At 40.5% G+C, this 20,470-nt stretch overlaps 1 protein-coding gene across 2 annotated transcripts; it reads left to right on the top strand.

Annotated features, from left to right (window-relative positions):
• Positions 1-144: 144 nt before the first annotated feature.
• LOC107782873 (putative DNA helicase MCM9) lies at positions 145-20,000 on the top strand. Of its 2 annotated transcripts, XM_075217450.1 has the most exons (21): positions 145-399; positions 474-576; positions 663-762; positions 1,631-1,769; positions 2,945-3,011; positions 4,788-4,962; positions 5,479-5,578; positions 8,261-8,358; positions 8,460-8,525; positions 8,765-8,857; positions 9,116-9,232; positions 10,252-10,324; positions 10,542-10,608; positions 10,823-10,904; positions 11,041-11,162; positions 11,253-11,320; positions 12,310-12,419; positions 12,498-12,545; positions 12,635-12,787; positions 19,452-19,567; positions 19,732-20,000. In XM_075217450.1, exons 1-20 carry the CDS (start codon positions 281-283, stop codon positions 19,538-19,540), a joined length of 1,989 nt encoding a protein of 662 aa, XP_075073551.1. In that variant the 5' UTR covers positions 145-280; the 3' UTR covers positions 19,541-19,567; positions 19,732-20,000. The 2 variants fall into 2 exon arrangements, with proteins under 2 accessions (XP_075073551.1, XP_075073552.1); XM_075217451.1 differs by lacking the exons at positions 12,310-12,419; positions 12,498-12,545; positions 12,635-12,787; positions 19,452-19,567; positions 19,732-20,000 and adding an exon at positions 11,492-11,637.
• The last annotated feature ends 470 nt before the right edge of the window (positions 20,001-20,470 follow it).

Here is a 20,470-nt window from a genome sequence, read left to right as displayed (position 1 = left end):
AATCATTGAATACTTTCTTAATTTGAAGGTCATCATTAATTAGTTTCAATTTATTGCAATCTTCTTCCTTTTAATAATACGAGCCCATATCAAAATAAACAGCGGACCAAATATCTATTTTTCTTTTCTTTTCAACGCGGACCAAATATCATTTCCCCTAAACCCTGCGGTACACAGTGCACACAAATTTTTCCCGCCCAAAATTCTTGGTACCCAAATTCCCGCCATACGCGCCGCCCACGGTGAAAGCGAAAAGCCTCTCCCGACGTGGGAAAATCCGATGGAGGGCAACGGTGACAGCAAAGAACTGGCGGCGTATTTGCTAAAGCACCACTCGGAGCAGCTGTGTTCCATCATTCTCTCTCCTGATCCTCGACTTCACTATCCGCTCCTTGTCGAGTAAGCAACACTACAGTATACTTCGCATCTGCCTCCGCAAAAATCCTGCTAACGAGTTTGGTTTTCTGAAACAGTTTTGCAGAGATAATGGATGATAATCCAACCCTTTCTCAGTTCATTTTCGCTAAACCCACAGAATATTTACCCCTTTTTGATGAAGCTGCCGTCTGGGCTCAGGTATATTACTTTACCCTCTTGTTCAAAATTCTGTATACTTAGATTAGTAATCTACATAATCAATGTTTTTTGTTGTCTTTGTGTAGAAAGTTATTTTGGGAGATCTTAAACAACGTGAAAACGCAAGCCTCAAGGACAACATACATGTTCGTATCAATATCAGTGGTTCTCCTCTTGAATGCCCTGGTTTGTTCCTTTTTTATCCCTTTTTTTCGCATTATTATTTTTGTTGGATTTAAGCTATATGTATGAATATTTTAAAGATTCTTCTATATTATTTGTGTAGTTTAACCGGTTGTAGAGGTTACCCCGGCGAATTTAGAGTTCAACTTGGGTAGTAGCTTTGTTCGGACCCGTATGTGTGTTTAAAAATTCAACAAAAAAGTACGAATAATTGGTTGCGAATTCAGTAAATAAAATGAGTTATGGTAATTTCCCAAACTCGAACCCTTAAAGCTTAAATCCTTGATCCAACGGAGGTTACATATCTTATTTTCCATATTACTGCCCCATGCTTACTATAGACAATTACTTTAGTTGGGTTTTGAACAACTTGATAGTATCTATCAAAAATCTTCTACTCCATCAGTGTAGATAAAATAAACCCATTATTGTTTAGGATTTAAATTATCTTACTGACTGTGTAGAGAATATTTACACTATTTTAACTGGTTATGACATGTTACTAGCCTTAATTACAATTTGTCCTCACTTTGCACAAGTACCTGTAATAGGCTTCCAAAATGATAGTGGGAAGAAATTTTATACTATTAGTGTATAAAAGTTAAACTCTATTGGTTATGTTCCTAATACTGGAATTTTTACAAGTTTCACATGTAAATGCACATGCTCCTATCAGAAAAAGCACATATTACTAGTATTCTTTCAGCTATTCCTTGCATATTTCTTTTCTATGTCCAAGTCATAAATCCTTCACTACCCTTGCTATATAATGCTTCAGTGCAATGTAGTTTTAAGTATACCTTGTCATATCACATTCTCAAAAAAATAAACCTTGTAATATCAAACTTAGTCATTTTTTATAATGTTTTAGAGACATTTCCCAGCATTGGCCGTGTGAGGGTGAAGCATCGTGGAATGCTTCTTACTATCAAAGGGACTATAATCAGGTCTGGAGCAATGAAGATGATTGAAGGGGAGAGGATATATGAGTGTCGGCGATGTAAGCACAGGTTATCCTTGTGTGCCTCTCACCTAGTCATTCTGCTAGTTTCAATTCTTCCAACCAGGTTGAAAATCATAGAGATATTTTCACAAAGCATTAATGGAATCATTGATTTATTTTATCAAGTCTAATACAAACTAATCAAGGTAATTGGTTCTACCAGATGGAAATTAGTATGGCAGGATTCAACTGAAAAACGTCTTATCTTTGCAATTATAATTCCAATTTGCCAGAAAACTTTTATACTAGAATCGGATTGCCGTAGTTTTCACTTACCACAACTGTGCCTCAACCTTAGTCTCCTTTAGACAAATTATTTTCACTTCTTTGTCAGTGATATCTCTAACTAACAAAACAAATAGTTGCACCTGATAGACATAGAGATAGAGCCGAGTGACTAAGGGTGCTCATCTGGTGTTTCAACAATATTGGGTCGCCAAATAAGTGGCATGGGGTTGGTACAACAGAATGAGCAATTGCAAATTTAGCAGCAGATCTCCATGTTTCATCTTATATTAAAGATATATCTGGTAATTGTAATTGAATATGGATGATTCCCCTGTAAGACTTTGTGGGGTGCTTCGCATCCTTAAAAAGTTGAGCTCAGCTTTTGTTAATCCTTTATGGGGCCGAACTCAATACAGACATGCTTAATTCGATTGGTAGAGTCTGTATATTGCTCCAGTAGAATAATTCTGTTGGCTAAACTTCCGTTTTGTTCTGACTTCTATAATCATGTAGGATGTGTTTGGTTACTACAATAGGTAAAGATGCTTCCATTTCTATATAGGCTAAGTGAGTTGTGTAAGATATTGCTTGACATAACTAACTTTCGAACAGATTTATAAGTTAGGCTAAAACCTCCAATTTGCCAGAATTTGGCTTCTCAGAAGATATGCTTATGTCAAAAACAACTTCTACATCTCATATTGGGGCTTGCATTTCTCTGATGCATGAAACAAAATTTCTAGAAAGGTGATTTAGCTTGTTTATAACATAATTTTCTTAGACAACTCTTTATCACTCAGAGGTCAAAACGTCCGCACATTTTTTCTGCTTTCCTTTTAACTGGTCGTACCAAAAAATTCAATTTAGTCTTATGGCAAGATTACATGGTCAAGGTCTTACCCTATGCTAATCTACCCCTAACAGATTATTGGCTAAGAAGGAAATTTTATGTAGGTTCAAGGTTTATCCGGAGGTGGAAACTAGGAATTCAATTCCAAAACCAATTTTTTGTCCCTCACAGGTCTGTTCCCAACTATCCTTATTATTTTATTGCGTGGAAAAACACGCAATGCTTTGAATTTGCTAATATATTTTGTGTATCTCGATTTGATTATGCGTGGAATAAAAGCTCTTTTTAATCTTCTTTTGCTTTTGCTATACATCAGTATACATTCACATTTCCTTTAAGCCTTATCTCATAAGAGTAGGGTCTATGTGAATTCCAGCTAGATTCTTCTTTTGGATTTTGTAGTTACTTTTAGCTTTGAAAAAAATGGATGTTGCTTTGTGGCATTGTTCCAATTGATGCAATGAGATTGCACTTGGATACCTTTTTCTGGCAGCTTGTTAGCAATAACACAATGGGTGGGTTGTTTTGCATTTTTATGTTTTCTGGTTATGAAAATCACAAATATTAAATTTTTTAAAATAACATACTTAAATGTAAGTAAGCAATACCGCAAAGCATTTCAAACTATTTTAGAGTGGAAAAGAATACATTTTTCCCTATTAAGAACAAATAACAGGCATATTGAATTCTTTCTAGATGTTTACAGAGATTATCTTGTTGGCTTAGAGTTGATTCTGTAATTAGCTTTTCCGATTTCACGAATTTGCTGGGCTCTGTTACTGTGTAGTTTTTGTTAGAATCCTGATCCTTCGTAAACGTTTTGGTACCTTCTTAGTACTGTTCAATTAGATACTTTACCTTATAATAAAAAAGGACAGTCATACTGCATTCTTATGAACGAAACGTGCTTCGTACTTTAGCAGTTCTAGATCTGTCTCACTGAATTTAGGAACTTCACATATTCAACCATGTCAATTGATTTGATAGAGACTTTTGTTTGTACTAAGTATTCAACTAGAAGTAGATTGGTATGGGTAATTTTGCAAACAATTTGTCCCGACAAGAGAGGCTCTTTTTGGTTAGATATGAATTTCTACCACATTTTATTTTGAGAAACCTGATAACTAGCAACAGATTTGGCCAAGTATGAAATTTTGGAGTGTAATTTGTGGGCTACAGCAGAACACCCAGTGGATTAGTGCTGGTGAACTAAGCTGCCCCTTTGTCGGACCTTGCGCATAGTGGGAGTTTAGTGCACCGTAGATGAAGGAAGCTAGTCCTGCCCTTTGCCGGACCCTGCGCATAGCGGAGAGCTTAGTGCAGCGGGCTGGCCTAGTGCAACATGAGGAGATATTAACATAAGCTGCACTATACTAATGTTTGTATAATCAGGTTTCCTTTAATTGTCACATAAGTGTGAGAAATACAAGAAAATTAAGCATTAGAAGCTAAATATGTCCATAAATTGAGTTTATGGAAAAGAACTGGAATAGTAAAAAATTGAAATAGATACCAAACGTGGGACGAGTGAAACGTTTTGTATGGTATCCTCCTATATTTGAGGTATTGGATCATTTCCACACAACGTCTGAAATTAGAGGCAACATAATAAATATGACTATGTTATCTTTCCTTTACCTTTACCAAGTGTGCACTTTATCTGTGCTTTCTGTTTAAAACCCCAACAGACACTTGGTGCTTGTTTATGCTTTTCGCCTCTGATAACCATGCTGGTAACAGTAAAATCCAAACTGCTTCATAGATTATATATGCTTTGTTTTTTTTACTTCATTATTCAATCTTGAATTTCTATTCTCTACTTTTCTACCCTCATTGCATCCCATTCTCCATGTTGGTTTTGCAATAACTTTCATCCAGTTTGGTTTATCATTTTCTAAAACCAGCTGCTTGTAAGAAAATCAATAATCTCTTAAAGTTCTTTTACAGAGGCCTAAGTTTTGTGAAAGCACAAGTTTTCAGCTTGTAGAAGACAATAAGATCTGTCATGATTATCAGGAGCTTAAAATCCAAGAAAGTACTCAGGTATTGGGTGTTGGGGCTATTCCTCGCTCCATTCCTGTCATTCTGAAGGATGATCTTGTTGACACGGTTAAAGCTGGAGGTACTATTTTGATAAAACTAGCTTGTTTGCAGTTCAATAAAGGTGTCTGGGCTGATTAGCTGTCCCTTGCTGCTTTTACTATGGAATATACTAAAACATCTAATGCTCTGACGCCACAAAGATTTAAGCCCCTCCATCCTACATGGTTCAAAAAGATCAATGTTTAGTCTCATTTCGGACATTTATCATTCACTTGTTATAGAAAAAAATTGTTGATGTAAAGCACCCTATTCGCTACAAATTTTGTAATGAAAATTTCGAAGCATTTGTTTGAGTAATCAAGGTCAAAGTTAAGATGTGTTTTGAATTTGAAACAGTAATAGGTTGCTTTTCGTAATGGAAGTAGTTTATATGACAGTCTGCTTATTTGCAATATTATTCTGTGTTATTTTATGTTAATTCATCTTCTACCCTAATGAGAGACAATTCTCTCTTTTCTTCCTCTTTTTCACTGATAAGCTTGATACAGATTTTCTTCCTTGTCCTTAATTTACTGCCATGTTTTAATGTTGTCAGATGATGTGATTGTCACTGGGATCTTAACCGCCAAATGGTCCCCCGATTTAAGAGATGTTCGCTGTGACCTTGATCCGGTACTAATTGCCAACCATGTAAGGTAAAGGGAGTACACTCAGTTCATTTTGAGAAAGATTTCAATTCATTTCATGGGACCACAAGTCAAACCCGGATAGTTAAAGGATTGTTATCCCATTATATGTGCAGAACCTATGAATGCGAATTATTGATATATTGTACAAATCATTGTTGTTGCTTGAGATGGAGTGCATCACTTTGATTTGTCCTTAAGTATTACTCCCTCCGTTTCAATTTAGATGACACACTTTCCTTATTAGTCCGTTCCAAAAAGAATGACACAGTTCTATAATTGGAAATAATTCAACTTTAAAATTTTCATTTTACACATTTTACCCTTAATGAGAAGCTTTTGTAACCACGCAAATTTCATGAGCCCACAAAGCTGTTACCCGTTAAGCTTTTAAGACCACAAGTTTCAAATGTCTCCCTCTTTTCTCTTAAACTCCGTGCCAAGTCAAACTACATCATCTAAATCGAAACGGAGGGAGTAGGTTGTTTAGAGTCGCAGAGTAAACCATGGCGAGCTCAATCTCCCTCTTTTTTCCTTTTGCCTTTGATCCTTGTCAATTTAATTTGAGAATGAAATCAGAAAGTGCCACTTAAACTGTCAGATATTGCTTGATATCTCATCAATTGGGAAGGATGGTTAATAATTGGGTTAGACAGAAGCAGGTCACCTTTTTCTTTTTGTTTCCTCTCATTTAACATTGTTTCCAGTGATGTAGATTTTTTCTCATCATAAAAGTACTAGCATGGTTTCATTACACCATCTCCGCTCCCCCCTCTAAAGGTTTATTTTTGTTATCACTGCATCTTCTTGATGCCACTCCTCGAACTGCTGGGTGCGGCATATTCATGGACTGGCAAAGCGAACTCTCAATTTGATCAGGAGAGCCTAGAGAGCTCTCTATCTTTCCCCAAATTCCGACTAGCGCGGTTCTTTTTCTCGACCAATTTGAATTCCATTTCATTTTTTATTTTAAGTGTTGTAGAGTAGTAAGTAGCTAGGCGGATTTCAGCGCATGCTGCATTGAGAATCTCCAAAGAAATTAGAAGCGCCTATGATAGCGTATGATTATTCCCATTTGTGACCGACGGTTGCTTGCAAGAGGTGGCGATCGGCAGTGTTCCAAAGCGCCATAACGACGTGCGTTAGAGCCTTATGGCAAACGATCCCCAGCACCTGTAGTTATGGGGATCGCCTTCGGCTTGCTATACTCTTTCCCTAACGCATGCTGGTTACCATAAAGACACCGAGGGATATCGCATGCGCTAGTTTCGGGGATGTTGTTTACACTACTATTGGTAACAACTCAAAGTGCCGGAACGACTCTAGTGGTGCAAGCGAAGGTTTCAGTCTTGTCGAGCGAAGCAACCACTAGTCGCCCTTAGTGCTCCAAAACACCCTTTCGCTTGCGTGAGCAACGGCCCCTAGCAAGCAGAGCCGACACCGAGCTACTTCGTACCTTTTTCATTCAAACGGGAATGACTCCACTCTCAGTCCCAGTGTGGCTTAGACTAGTAGAAGGCGTAAGGATGCTAGACCGCTGCTCAATACTAGATAATCCACGTTCATCGGTCTGCAGCAAGCACTGACTTTTAGGGGGCGGCAACTAAAGAGGTAGCGAGACTAAGCGCAATTTTAGGAAGAGTTGGACCCTTGCCTCTAGGCTTCCTTCTACCCTTGTGCTAAAGGACAGAAAAAACTTCTTTCTTTATATTATTTTATTATTTTACAGTAAAGCATGGTGTAGATGCGACGAAGACTTTGGATGAGAGCTAATTTGCTCCGACACAGCAGTTTAGGTGTCGTACCCTTGTCGACACGACACTAGTATATGTGTGGATATGGGATTTGTATCGGATCTTGGTAAATTTGAAGAAAATAGCATACCTTATCTAGGAAATCAATCCTTTATTTATCTACAATTTGAGAATAAAAAAGAAATTCACACTTTACAAGCTATACGTAAGTATTCCACAAAATTTCTCATAATTTAGAGATATTTTTATTTTTTAAAATTATTTTTAACCGGATCCTCGCACCCGTATCCATACTAGGATCTATATCCACGAATCTTAGAATTTACTTTTTTAATGATCCGACCTCTAGATCTGCACCTGTGTCGGATTACCCGCACTCGTGTGCAAGCAACTTAGGATGAGAGTATGTAGTAGGCCTTTTATTGACAGTATAGGGGAGTCCCAATGAAGGGCTCAGAGTATGAAGAATTGCCTTTGAATTCTTTCACTGATTTTTGTTACCAGAAAGGTGATCATCCTCCAGGATCTTGTTGTAGTTCCTCTTTCCTTTTGATTGATAGGTAAAGAAATATATGATATTACTAATTGAATTTGTCATCTTCCCAAGCTAAAATAGCATTGTGATATTTGTAGAGCTTAGTGAATCTTATATCCAAGGAGGAATGGCCAAATAAGGATTTAAACTTAGAAGAGATAACAATAATATAATTGTTTTTATTAAAAAGTATCAGGAGCAGATGTACACTTTTATCTCTCAAAATATTTCAAAAACTTACACGAAGCAAAACATGACTTTCAAAATTTAGAGGTGGAAGGCTTTGTTGGCCTACCACCTTTTGTCTCCACCACTACTTGGAGGAGGTAATACATTTCTCTGACTCTTTCTCATGAAATAAACTGCCTTTCTCTTCACGTATTTCCTATAATGTATCTTCAGGAGAATGAATGAGCTAAAGTCAGAAATCGATATCCCTGATGATGCTATTCTGAAATTCAAGCAGTTTTGGACTGATTTCAAAGATACTCCTTTAAAGGGTAAAATTTCTTTATAAAAGCTGGATTTTAAATTACTTGCTAAAAGTACTTGGGACTCAGACCTGCTTTTCTTTCTGTTCTCCTTTTATTCCTAAACGCAGGTAGGAATGCGATTCTAAAAGGTATTTGCCCACAGGTCTTTGGGCTTTTCACAGTCAAGCTTGCAGGTATTGTCCCCTGCAAGTGTCTCCTTTTCAGTTGATGTCACATGTGTAATTGTTAATTTATAGTTTTAACTTGTTCGATATAAAGTAGAGGGAATTTGTGTTACTCTTGGTTTTCTCTCAGCAACTGTGCATCGTGAAAAGTATCCCCTATGATGTTAATGTATAATTCAATCTGTCCAAATGATGATGGATAATCCCTTTACCATTTTGGCCAATGACCAACTTCGAGTTCAATGTAGTGGCATTGACGCTTATTGGAGGTGTCCAACATGTTGATGCTTCTGGAACAAAAGTTAGAGGAGAGTCTCATTTGCTTCTCGTTGGTGATCCTGGTAATGAATTGTAATGTTAAATGTTTTGAATCAAGATTGGAGTATATGTTCTTTGTAGGCAAATGGTTATCTTTAGAGATTTTCACTTCTTCCTGCACTCATTTAATTGTGTCTAGCGCTAATGTGCTGCATAGCAGCCGGTATACTTGATTTCACCTTCTTTCATGGTTGTGGTGACATTTTATGGAGCGTGATATTCATTTGAATTTGGGCTGTTGTCACAAATGAGATAATATGGTTGCTTACTTATCCTGTCAGGCACCGGGAAGTCACAGTTTCTGAAGTTTGCTGCTAAATTAAGCAATAGATCTGTCATAACGACTGGGTTGGGAAGCACTAGCGCTGGATTGACTGTTACAGCAGTTAAAGATGGAGGTAGATTGTTCCTGTTATCTTGTTACTCACTAACAACTGTCTTGAAGTTTTGAGCTGTCTCTATCTATTTGCGTTGATCATATTGAAGTGGTAATCTGTCTGTGTTCCATCACAACACTCGCACAGAGACAGTCATGATAGCAAGCCCATCTACATTAATTCTCCGATGAAACTAAGACTAATAGTTTGTGTGGTCTACTGGGTACTGCTGGGAATTCTTCTTACATCTCTAATCTTCTTTAGTCCCTTTTCTATTAGAAAGTGACGCATGTAATTTGTTTGAGATTTATACTAGTGCATTATCAGTTCACAAACTGGATAAAGTAGGATGGGACATACCCAAATGAATTTCCCTATCCACTGCATATGTTGAATACTTTGATATGGTTCCATCCTCTTTAGTTAATGCTAGATGATTAAAATCTCCCATAATGAAGAAAGTAAATCTAATCAAATTTGTTTTGCAGCTTTGAGAAACTAGGGAGCAGTGTTTAAAGTAATATAATAGTGTATATTACTATTAGGAATAATTCTAACCTTAAAACACTTTAGATTCTATATAGAACAGCATTTTTACTTGCACCATGAAAATCAAAATAAGCATATAACAACCTAAAATTTTTTGTTCACAAAATTTACATCAACAAAAAAATTGTACAAAGCAAAGGAAGTTTAGGTAGTATTATGGTTTGTTAATCTGACTTAAAGGCATAATAGTCTTGTTGAATTCAAATGTGATGACCCTGGTTCTGAGTTAGTACTAGTACCGTGCTAAGATCAAATGATCTGTTTTTTTTATATATAAAGAAAAGAGCTATATAATCTGTTATGTTGAAATAACGGACATGTGGGTTAACTCAGGCTGTTATACCTTTTAAATCCAGAAACAATATGAGAGGACGATTCATTGGAATGCCTCTCCATCACGCGAACCAAACATGCTCTTAATTCTTGATAATATTTTGACCTATATGTACAGTTAGTTGATCATCAAGTGTAAAGGCGAGCTATATTTTCAGGAGAGTGGATGTTAGAAGCTGGTGCACTTGTATTAGCAGATGGTGGTCTCTGTTGCATTGATGAGTTTGACAGGTATCTTACAGCTGTTTTGGAGTCTTAGGTTGATTTATTTCAGTTTCTCCATGTTTTGATATAACTTGTGTGGCTTGAAGTACAGTCTGCACTTTAGTTACGGTTTAGTAGGTTGTCGATTCAAATTATTTAATGATTGCTTTCTGTAGTAAAATATAGCCAGTAATGTTATCCTACACATTCATTTGATGTTGACTCATCAAATTCTGTTTGGCAGCATGAGGGAGCATGACAGAGCAACCATCCATGAAGCAATGGAGCAGCAGACTATAAGTGTTGCAAAGGTATATCATTCTTTGAAGAACCTAATTTTTCTTCTTTTGGTAAAGTACCAAACTACCAATACCTGCATGATTTTCAAGGTCATGAGTTCTTGATATTTTCTTCATTCTTCCTTTTTCCGCCTTATTTCCAGTCCCCCTAATATCTACTGTTCTAGGTGTTCTTAATTACTTCGATGAATCCTTTTCTGATCCTTGATGATTGGTTAATCTCTAGGCTGGTCTGGTGACAACTCTCAGTACAAGGACACTTGTGTTTGGAGCAACTAACCCTAAGGGGCAATATGACAAGGATCAGCGTATCTTTTCTTCTGATGTCCTCTTTTTTTCTTTTCTTTTACCTTTCATCTTTCTGCAAGCTAGAATCTCCATCAGGCATCTTAAACGCTTTGCTCCCCGTCTCATTTTGTTTTCTATGTTCTTAACACACGCTAGCTCTATCTGTTAATACGACGCTCTCTGGACCGCTGCTGAGCAGATTTGATATAGTCCTAGTTCTCTTAGACACTAGAAACCCAGAGTGGGATGCTGTTGTTTCTTCACATATTCTTGCTGAGGTGATGGATCTATAACAATGTGAATACATTATTATTTAGTCATGAAGCGTCAATTAGGTGGATGAAAATTCTCTTTTATGTGATTGAAAGGAAGAAACAAAGAGCCACAATTCTGAAGAGGATCTAAGGAGTACCTGGGCACTTCCAATGCTCAGAAGGTAAAATACTTCCCAACAACCATCCGGATTCTGATATATATGATATGTGCTCATCTTTAATTAACTACTACTCCACTAGTCTATTTTGTGGTTTCTTGCCACTTTGGCTACACTGCTTATATATATAAAGACTCATTCCCAAATATGATTATTGACATTGTTCATGAACAGTAAGAGACTATGCATGTGCTTTTGCATATCAATAACAGTGAAACTGGCCAAGGTGAGATAAGTCCCTAAAAATGATTATTGACTGTTCCAAGTATTGCCTAAACCAATAGTATTAGCTTATCACCCCCCCCCTCCCCCCACATCTATTTCAATATGGATGATGCGCTACTCTTATGGTTTCTTTTTCCCTTGTAGAAGCTGGTATAAGACTGAGTTACGTAAAGGAAAATGCAAGAAATTTCTCTCTTTTCACATTTCTTAATTCTGCAAAGGTTTTTAATTTAATGCTAATTCTTATTGGGAGAAGGTTGTTTAGCATGAATTTTCTTAAAAGCGTTTAAAACTGGAAGGTCTCCAATTGGGATGCATGTATAAGTAAACAAAAAGGTTAAAGGGTCATTTGGGAGCCAAAAGATTAAAGTCTAAAAGCATATCCATAGTCTTGCTAGCAGCACTGATTTTGAGTGTCTGAATTGTCACGAGACTTTCATGTCGCGTGTTGTACAGTAGGCTTTGGTTGGTAGTTAGAAAAACAGTTTAATCATGTTAATGTCTCGGGCTGTTACTTTACCTTAAAAAAAAAATATGTCATGGGCTCCTGAACAGTGTGCAGTGTCGGTGAGTGTAACTTATCAAAACAATTTAGCATAATGGAAATGCACACGACACTAAGGAAAAGATTAATTCTAATTTATTATTTGTGTTCTCCCATTTTATTACCATGTTAACTCCAGCAAAAGAAAATCTTTAGCAGCAATTACTCCATCACATTCTGTTGATGAGATGGCAGCGTTATGTCTTCTGATGACATCTTATAGGTACATTCAATTTGTGAAGAGATACTTTAGACCAGTCCTCACAAAGGAGGCAGAAAAGGTTATCTCAAGCTATTACCAATTGCAGAGAAGATCTGTGACTCAAAATGCAGGTCACTAGGCATCATCGTTGTCACTAAATATTCTATTTGTTGCATGGCTATGCACTTAACAACTGTGAATATCTGCAGCAAGAACAACCGTGCGTATGCTGGAGAGTCTGATAAGACTTGCACAAGGTGTATCATTGACTCTAGCTTTTTTCATGGTTTGGCCCTATATGATCTATTTGTGACTTGTTCTGAAGAACCAATATGGAATTTTACAGCACATGCAAGATTGATGTTTAGAAATGAGGTCACTAGATTGGATGCCATCACTGCCATCTTATGCATTGAGTCATCCATGACTACCTCGGCTATAGTGGACAGCATGGGGAATGCATTGCACTCCAATTTTGCAGAAAATCCTGATCAAGAATGTATCCTAATGGCATCTTCTTATTCACACGCACATGAATCATGACACAGAAACCTTTGAAATTGAGCTCTTCTAACAAAATTTTATTTACTTCTATGCGAGTGTCTTCAGTCATTAGTGCCAAAGTTGGTCAAATAATTTTCTATGTTGAGGACCTAGTAAATATTGTGCCTCTGAGCCGTGCCCTCAACATCCAAGCTACACGGAAAATGCATAAAAAGTACTTGTATGAACTGTTACGCGACGCCTTCCTGAGATTCCTTGGAAGGGCGACGTAAGGCTCAACAACTGATGTCAGTGCAGTTACTGTCCGCCAACTGAGTTCCCCTCCGTATGCTAGACTAGATTGTCAGTGTCGTACGGGAAAACCAATGTCAAGAGCAATTGAGAGAACAGAAATGAGAATTGAGAATGAAAGAAAGCTCGATTGCATTAATGAAAGCTATTACAGAAAGGCAACACGGTGTCGAGGGGGAGAGACACCAGTACAGAGAATTGTTTGCTTGCTAGAAAGTTTGATTGCTTGATCCCCTCTAATATTACTTAAAAAAGATAAACCAAAGCTACAAGACTAGACTTGATTAAACTAGAGAAACATAATGGAAGTACATGGAATAAAACTACTCTATATTTACAATGGAAAGGACTTAGTTTTCTACAAGGCAGAAACAGGTCCGTTGTCAGCAGCATAGTCTTTGGCATCAGGGTCTGCGCGCGCGGCGTTGTTGGCATCTGCCTGAGGTTGGGCGCTGGCGAGGGATATCGGTGGGGCGACAGAGGCACATGCACGCTTGTCACTTGGCGCGGCCAAGACCACGGAGCCGTTCATGGCGCTAGGCATTGGGAGGCTTGCTAGGACTCCACGGGGCGCGCCCAAGGGGTCATGGGGCATGGCTGGAAAGCTGCCCATGACATTCTCCCCCACTTGAGTTGGGGATGTCTTCAGCGCCTTACTTGCAAGATAATCTTCAATTAGGCTCTTGTAGGCTTTGAGGTTTGTTCCCCTCTCCAAGTGTTCTCCTCTGCATCACAACCCTGCCATTTCACCAAGAACTTTTGGTGATCTTTCCTTGAGGCATGAATCACTCTATCATCAAGGATAGCTTCAACATGCCTTTTCCCGGTTGAATTGGGCCCTCGAATACTGGGTATTGTGAGCTGGCTCCGTGAAGGATCCTCCGTGTCTTCCCGAAAAGGTTTCAAGAGGCTGACACGGAAGACAAGATGAATTTTCCACCAAGCTGGGGTATCCACTCGGTATGCAACTTTCCCAATGCGCCTTTCAATGGACAAGGGTCCAATGTATTTTTGCAATAGGCGAGGGTCATGGACCCCCGCAAATAAGTACTGCTTTGGAATTTTGACCATCACTTTGTCTCCTACTTGGTATTCAACAAAGCGACGATTCTGATCAGCATGCCTCTTCATCCGCTTTTGAGCCTTGACAAGATAGCTCCGCACTATCTCCAAATATCGCTTCCACTCTTTTGAGAAGCTAGCAGCTCGAGGAGATTTAGACATATTTGGTGCATTAACTGTGTGTGGGAGTAGCGGTTGTTGTCCAATAACAATTTCAAAAGCGTTTTTGTTTGTACTAGAGCTCTTTTGTGAATTGAAACACAGTTGAGCAACATCTAAAAGCTTCACCCAATTATTCTGCGATTCAGTTACAAAGTGACGGAGATATTCCTCCAACATACCATTGAACTGCTCCGTCTGGCCATCAGATTGCGGATGAAAACTTGAGCTGTGACCCAGCTTTGACCCAAGGCACTTAAAGAGTTAGGTCCAAAAGTTACTAGTGAAGCGTGAGTCGCGATCACTAACAATATCTTAGGGCAGGCCCCAATATTTGACGACATGAGAGAAGAAGAGTCGAGCTGTATCTTCTGTTGATATATATTGTGGGGCAGCAATAAAGGTAGCATACTTGGAAAACTGATCTACCACAACCAAGATAGTTGTGAGATCTCCGACCTTGGGTAATCTGGTGATGAAATCTAGGGAAACGCTTTCCCAAGGTCTCTTTGGGACAGCTAGTGGTTCAAAGAGTCCCGCTTGTGTTAAGCGGTCCGACTTGTCCTTCTGGCATACTAGACAAATATTCACATACTGAGCAACGTCATCGGCCATTTGAGGCCAATAATATGCACGACAAAGTAACGCCATGGTGCATTCCTCACCGGGATGGCCGGCCCACAGAGTATCGTGACATTCAGCCAGAAGAGTCCTTCGCAGATCTCCTCCTTTAGGAACATAAAGTCGGTTCCCTTTCACTTTTAGGAAACCATCTTCCATGTAGAACTGGCGAGTCTTGCCCTATCCTACCAAATCAACCAAATACTGTGCAGCAGGATCCTTGATGAGTAAATCCTGTATCTGATCCTTGATGGAGGTGGGTACTTCGCTCCCCCTTAGGGTGGCGAGTAGGCACACCGATGCTAGATTAGCTCTCCGACTGAGTGCTTCAGCAACATGATTGGTCTTCCCACTTCGGTACTCCAGGTTGAAGTGGAATTCAGCTAGGAGTTCCTGCCACCTGGCCTGTCGACCATTCAACTTCGGCTGGGTCATGAAATGGCTAACAACTGTGTTGTCTGTCTTGACCACGAACGGGGTCCCCAGCAGATAGTGCCTCTAGAGGCGCAAGCAGTGGACGACAGCCAATAATTCTTTCTCATGGGCGGCATAGCGCCGCTCTGCATCTTTCAGCTTCCGACTCTCGTACGCTATAGGATGCCCTTCTTATAGCAAGACTCCGCCGAGGGCATAGTCAGATGCATTTGTTTGTACTTCAAATGGCTTGGCCAGGTCAGGAACGGCCAAGACGGGGCTACTAGACATAGCCGCTTTCAATGCGTTGAAGGCCTCCGCTCGCTTGGGTCCCCATTCCCAAGGCGTGACCTTCTTGAGGAGTTCTGTCAATGGTACTGCAATGAGGGAGTAGTTTTTCACAAATCGTCGATAGAAATTGCATAGACCAAGGAACGCCCTCAAGGCGTGGATATCCTTAGGCGGCGGCCAATCTGTGATTGCCTGAATCTTCTGCTGGTCCATCTTGATCCGCCCTTCCTCGATAACATGTCCGAGGAAGTCAATTTGCTTTTGAGCAAAGGAGCACTTAGATAGCTTCGCATATAGTTCATGCTCCCGCAGTCGAGCTAGGACCTTCCGCAAGTGCATCAGTTGTTCCTCCAATGTTTGGCTATATACCACAATGTCATCCAAATAAACCACCACGAATTCATCAATGTACTCTCGGAAGACTTGGTTCATCAAAGTGCAAAACGTAGCTGGGGCGTTAGTCAAGCCGAATGGCATAACCAGGAAGTCGTACGACCCATATCTTGTCACAGAAGTCGTTTTGTGTTCATCACCCTCTGCAATCCGAACTTGCCAATAACCTGTCTTCGGGTCTATTTTGGTGAACACCGTCGCACCACCCAGTCTATCGAACAAGTCTGCCATTAGCGGAATAGGGTACTTGTTCTTCACAGTAATTTTGTTTAGGGCCCGTTAGTCCACACAGAGTCGTAGGTTGCCATCATGTTTCTTTTGGAATAGCACAGGGGACCCGTATTGGGATTTGGAGGGCACGATGATCCCTGTGTCTAGCATTTCTGTCAATTGTCTCTGAAGCTCGGTGAGTTCGGGTTGTGACATTTTGTATGGCGCCCGGGCGGGTGGCTTCGCGCCCGGCACCAGCTCAATTTCATGGTCCATAGTGCGCCTAGGCGGTAGTCGCTTTGGCATGTCTTGTGGCATGACATCTTCAAACTCTAGTAGTAGCTCCTTCACGGGCTCAGGAATGGGACCTGAGGAGCGTTCTACATCTTCAATGCAGAGGGTTGCCAGGAACGTAGGTTCATGTCTTTTGACCCCCTTCTTCAACTGCAAGGCCGAGATGTTTTCAACGGCCATTTTCATGGGCATGCACGGGATAATGCAGTGCTTGGTCCCGTTTGTTCCCATCATCAGTAACATGTCAGCATACGGTACAGGCATGGTGTTGGTTTGCCTCAGGAATTCCAATCCCACTATCAACTCGAAGTCATCTATGATCACCACACGCAAGTTGAATTTTCCTTCGTAAGGGCCAAGCTTCACTGGTACCTCTTTGGCTATCCCACCCACTGGCTGAGGAGGTGAGTTGATAGCCTTGATACTACCTCTGCCCTTTCCTACAACTAGACCAAGGTGCTCCACCTGAGTCGAGGCTAAGTAGTTGTGGGTAGCACCCGTGTCTATCATCGCCCAAATGGGCTTGCCATTTACCTTCATCTCAACGAATATTAAGGTCCTCTCTTGTGTAGGAGGATTCCTCTCATCCGCCTTCTTTTTCCCTTTCTTGGTGCTTGGGCAGGGGTCCTTCTTACGAATGCCAGCACTGATTCCCGCTAAGGCCTCAGAAATGGAGCCAACAATTGCATTGAAGGCACCTACGGGCTCGGTTTGGTCTGCATCGTCTGTGTCGTCATCTGTCCCATTGTCAAAGGCTTGATGGGCGTTCATCTGTGCATGTGGACACTCATTATTCCAATGTGGTCCGCCGCAATGACGGCATCCCGAAGGAGGCTTTCTCCCCCGGTCATTGTTGTTTGACGTAGCACTATTGCTGCCCGAGGAGGGAGCCTTAGATTTGGTTGCACTCCGATCTCCCCCACTTCTACTAGAGCCATCATTGCTAGGTTGGCCCCCTTTAAATCCCGCTCGGACAGGCGGCTGTGAGCTTCCACTTGATAGTCCCCAAGGCATTCAGCTGCTTGGATCGCCTTGGGTAGGGTATCTACCCTTTGTCTTTGCAGTTCCATGTGGGCCTAAGGTTTCAACCCTTCTAGGAAGGTGAAGAGCTTGTCTTTGTCCCCCATGTCATGTATGTTTAGCATGAGCGTGGAGAATTCCCGCACGTAGTCCTGCACTGACTTGGTCTGGCGGAGCTCCCGTAACTTTCTCCTTGCATTGTATTCAACATTTTCGGGGAAGAACTGTAGGCGTATGGCTGCCTTCAGTTCTGCCCATGTCTCGAGAGCATCTTCACCGGCCTTGATGGCTTCGTACTTCACTCGCCACCAGAGTTTAGCATCACCATGAAGATACATGGCAGCAATTGCTACCTTCTTAGCTTCTTCTAGGCCTCCAACAACATCAAAGTATTGTTCGATGTCAAAGATGAAGTTTTCCACTTCCTTGGCATTCCTAGCTCCACTGTATGGCTTTGGCTCAGGAATTTTTAGTTTTTGTGTCGCGGAAGCGGGGTTCGCAGCGCCCCCGATTTGGTTTCCACCGCCTCGAAGCAGGCCCTGTAAAGCAGCATTGACAACATTGAGTTTGTCTGTCAAGTCGTCAATAGTTTGTTGCATGGCAGTCACCCTGTCTGCCTCTTGTGCCCTGTAAGCTAAATCCTCGGCACACTCCTGTTGGAGTCCCTCGAATTTGCCAAAAATTTCGGCTGCCTCTGTGGCTGTCGTTTGTCGGTCCCCCTCGGAGTCGCGACTGATGTTTTCTATGTCAACTTCGGCCTGGAACATCCTGCGGTCCAGGCCGTCCAACCTTTGCCCTAGGCTGGTTCTTAGTTCAGGCACCGTATCCATGATGGGCAGTAATCCGTCAACCGTCTGTTCAAGGGCCGCAATGCGGTCCCCATGATTCACCATGGTCAGAAATGGTGGTAATGGCAATGCGTTCCCTCGTCCGATGTCGAGCCTAGGCTCTGATACCAACTGTTACGCGGCGCCTTCCTGAGATTCCTTGGAAGGGCGACGTAAGGCTAAGCAACTGATGTCAGTGCAGTTACTGTCCGCCAACTGAGGTCCCCTCCGTACGCTAGACTAGATTGTCAGTGTTGTACGGGAAAACCAATGTCAAGAGAAATTGAGAGAACAGAAATAAGAATTGAGAATGAAAGAAAGCTTGATTGCATTAATGAAAGCTATTACAGAAAGACAACACGGTGTCGAGGGGGAGAGACACCAGTACAGAGAATTGTTTGCTTGCTAGAAAGTTTGATTGCTTGATCCCCCCTAATAATACTTAAAAAAGATAAACCAAAACTACAAGACTAGACTTGATTAAACTAGAGAAACATAATGGAAGTACATGGAATAAAACTACTCTATATTTACAATGAAAAGGACTTAGTTTTCTACAAGGCAGAAACAGGTCCGTTGTCAGTAGCATAGTCTTTGGCATCAGGGTCTGCGCGCGCGACGCTGTTGGCCTCCGCCTGCGGTTGGGCGCTGGCGAGGGATATCGGTGGGGCGACAGAGGCACATGCACGCTTGTCACTTGGCGCGGCCAAGACCACGGGGCCGTCCGTGGCGCTAGGTATTGGGAGGCTTGCTAGGACGCCACGGGGCGCGCCCAAGGGGTCATGGGGCATGGTTGGAAAGCCGCCCATGACAGAACATATGTAAACTTGTTTTTTGTTAGTTTGTGTATTAAGTTACCCTTTTGTCATAATCTGCCGAATGGTATTTCAGTAAATCTATTCCAATCTGCTTGTGAATTGGCTTCCTGTCTGGGGTGCTAGCAGCAAGAAGTTTATTCTCTTTGTTTCATCTATAGCAGAGTTGGGTTGTATATTTAAGCAAATGCTCCTTCTATAGATGCTTCATATTCATTTATTTTTGCATATCGTATGTTATTCTTGACAACACATATTATAGACGCCAAGCAAGAAAAACTGATCCTTGAGAAGTTGAACTTACTACACGAATTCCCTGAAGTAATCAGTACCGGAAGCTCAATATGCTGATGAAGTTCAATCTGTATCCTGGAACAGGTAATTAGAGTGATTGCTGATTCTCTCTCTCTCTTATATATATATATATATATATATATATATATATATATATACCTGTACCACATCGCACGACCTTGTGTAACACCAAAAATGATCATAAAGGTACGAAAATCACTATGAAACACTTATACCTTTATTGATAGGTACCCTATGCTCATCAGCAATTGCAGTCCATTAACCAAATCTATAAATTGGAAAGTGTGCGTATGAAAGTTGCAGCATCTTGACTAAATTGACTTCTCATATATGGAAATGCAATTTCTATACTGTTAGCTCATGTATCATGTGCCAATGTTTTTTTCTTAATATGTTACGTTTATTGACATTGGAGCAAAAGAATTCAGAGTTATTGTTATTTTATTAATCAACAAAAACCAGCACCAAACAACATTGCCTGGGATTTTGTTTTCCATATTTTCTTCCATGGCCACTGATTATTTCTTCCAAACAATTCAGAATTTGTTATATTACTAATCAGTTTCAGAAAAAAAAAAAACCTCAAATACTAGTAATTCAGATGCAACGGCTATTAGCTTCATCAATTGGTAGGTAGTCATTGCCCGTATCCAGTTAAATTGCCTGGGTCACTTCTGAGTATGATTAGCAGATATATTTGTTAGTTTTCCAGATTAAAAAAGAGCACCACATTTCGTTACATGCTTAAATGTTCTGCTTATTACTCGTGGGTTGGAACTTGGAAGAAACCAGTCCAGTATAAACGACAATAACAAGTTTTGCCTCTTTTGATTGTTGTAAGACCATAGATTAAAAAATTTAGAATGATGAAGATTTTGATCCTTTCATTAGCGGTGTTTAATTGTGGTAACTCTGCAGGTTTCCTGAGCTCATTTTGTAGTTTACTTTCGTCCGACATCCTTTTCA

This window comes from Nicotiana tabacum, chromosome 7 (genome assembly GCF_000715075.1).
Source record: "Nicotiana tabacum cultivar K326 chromosome 7, ASM71507v2, whole genome shotgun sequence".
NCBI classification, from domain to species: Eukaryota; Viridiplantae; Streptophyta; class Magnoliopsida; order Solanales; family Solanaceae; genus Nicotiana; species Nicotiana tabacum.
Note: the sequence above shows the minus strand (reverse complement) of the source record. Positions and strands in the feature narration are given on the sequence as shown.

What these genes read in the sequence shown, in the direction of transcription:
- LOC107782873 (XM_075217450.1), top strand. Translation starts at nt 281, where the DNA reads ATGGAGGGCAACGGTGACAGCAAAGAACTGGCGGCGTATTTGCTAAAG. An exon ending in CAAAGATACTCCTTTAAAGG is followed by an intron (nt 8,359 to 8,459) that starts GTAAAATTTCTT and finishes TCCTAAACGCAG; the next exon opens with GTAGGAATGCGATTCTAAAA. An exon ending in TCTGATAAGACTTGCACAAG is followed by an intron (nt 12,546 to 12,634) that starts GTGTATCATTGA and finishes GGAATTTTACAG; the next exon opens with CACATGCAAGATTGATGTTT.